Source organism: Octopus sinensis, linkage group LG13 (genome assembly GCF_006345805.1).
Source record: "Octopus sinensis linkage group LG13, ASM634580v1, whole genome shotgun sequence".
Classification (NCBI taxonomy): domain Eukaryota; kingdom Metazoa; phylum Mollusca; class Cephalopoda; order Octopoda; family Octopodidae; genus Octopus; species Octopus sinensis.
This window is the reverse complement of record NC_043009.1, coordinates 67,523,179-67,525,079: the sequence shown is the minus strand read 5'-3', so window position 1 is coordinate 67,525,079 and position 1,901 is coordinate 67,523,179. Positions and strand designations below refer to the sequence as shown.

The 1,901-nt window shown below is 42.6% G+C and overlaps 1 protein-coding gene across 1 annotated transcript; it reads right to left on the bottom strand.

The window, feature by feature from the left end:
- Positions 1-892: 892 nt before the first annotated feature.
- On the bottom strand, positions 893-1,471 carry LOC115218336 (histone-lysine N-methyltransferase SETMAR-like). The gene has a single exon (XM_029788086.1). The coding sequence runs from the start codon at positions 1,469-1,471 to the stop codon at positions 893-895; it is 579 nt and encodes a 192-aa protein (XP_029643946.1).
- Positions 1,472-1,901: the final 430 nt, after the last annotated feature.

Here is a 1,901-nt window from a genome sequence, read left to right as displayed (position 1 = left end):
AGGCTTCTTTCAGTTTCCACTTACCAAATCTACTCACAAGGCTTTGGTCGGCCCGAGGCTTTAGTAATTGACATTTGCCCATGCTGCTGTGCAGTGGGCCTGAACTCTGTGATGCGTATTTCTCCTCCGAAATTCTATTTAAGTAGTTTAGTCAGACGACTTTCGACTCACCTGGAGTAGGTGTGCCGTTCAGATTTATTTCGTCAAGTTTCTCACCTATGGAAAAAAAAACAGGTTTCGAGACCGGAAGTAAGGCTAAATTTCAAAATGTAGACATCAACGAGGCATGTTTGCATGAATTTATTTAAATGTGTAGGTAATGTGTGCATGCGTGCATGTATGTGAATAAGCTATCAAACATATGTGTGCGTGTGTGTGTGTGTGTGCGCGCGCAGACACACACATGTGCATATCTTCCAACACGAATGCTATTGTATGCGTTGTTATGTGTACGCATATATATAGAAACGGTTTTACAAAGATATATATGGTATGTATATATATATATATATTATTATATATAATATATATATATATATGCCTGTGTGCATGTATGCACATATTATAAGCTAAACTTCTGGAATGTTTTACATATTATTACAGTGCATTTATTGGCTTGTAGCAATGATTTTTTAATTAACCGTGCTTTTCTGGTTTTGTGAAACCAAGTTTTGTGCGTGTGCGTGCGTGTGAGTGTGCGTATGTGTGTGCGCGCGTGTATGTGTGTATGTGTGTGTGTATGAATGTGCGTGTCTTGTATTGTGTTGAGTAGAAACTTTTACAATGTTTCAGTAACTTATTTGCTTTATTCGTCAACTTACAACAAAACCAGCTGAACCATTCTGCTGCGGCACCCTCTGGGGCCACCATTCTGCCAGTCATTGCGCTGATACTAGTTCTTGTTCTTTGAGGCGAAGAACCCATTCTCTGAAGCTTCCACTTCCTCTTGATTCATAAAGTATCCCGAGCGCAGAAAGTGAACCGTGGACTGGAACAAGTAATGATCCGGGGGAGCTAGGTTCGGACTATAAGCTGGGTGTGGCATTAAATTGATTCCCTCAAGTTCCTGGAGTTTATTCCGAGTCGTTTGAGCCGTGTCAGGTCTTGTGTTGTCTTGCTGCAAGAGAATTCGCTTTCTGCTAACCAATGCCAGGTATTTTTGCTGCACAATGGCATACATCTGTGAGAGGCCGAGTTTGCCAGACACACTCCGAGTGCCACACGCTGGATTTGCTTCTATGGCTTGGAGCACGACCTCGGAATCCACGGTTTTACGCATACCTGACCTTGCTTGATCATCCAAGTTCTTGCAGCCCCAGCGAAATTTCTTGAACCATCTGGTTACTATATGGAAATCGACTGCGACTTCACCTTTCGCACAACAAATGTTTTTGCTTTCTTCCGCGGCGTTATGGCTCAGTTCGAACTTGTCAAGCATAAGTTCCCGGATTAGACTACTTTGCACGCTCATCTGTGCGGCTTCCAAATCATATCCGGATTGAAGCAATGCACAACGTGTCGGAGCACCAACTGCTACGATACTTGCCAGCCTCAGTGGATTCCTCCATGGCTCGAACTGCTTCGGTCACGTAATACAAACGCCGCAAAACTAGCACGTGTGCAAATATTGCAAAACGTTTGACTCGCTTCGATATTTTCTTTCATTTTATTGAGTGTTTCTGATTTTGCCTGCGTATAAACATGCGTATGTATAAATACACACCTGTTAATATAAATACTCCTATTCAGGCCTAACGATGCTCAAGATACATCAAAAGCATCAAGCCAGCCGGGATTTGGATCGTTTCCCAGCAGCGTGAACAAACAAAGCCTCATTGCTCCAGTTATTCCGAACAACTTCCGTTCAGCCATAACCACGTGATGAATTATTTTCAAACCTT

Bases quoted from the DNA above. Each gene is read 5' to 3' on its own strand.
- LOC115218336 (XM_029788086.1), bottom strand. From the start codon at position 1,471: ATGAGCGTGCAAAGTAGTCTAATCCGGGAACTTATGCTTGACAAGTTC.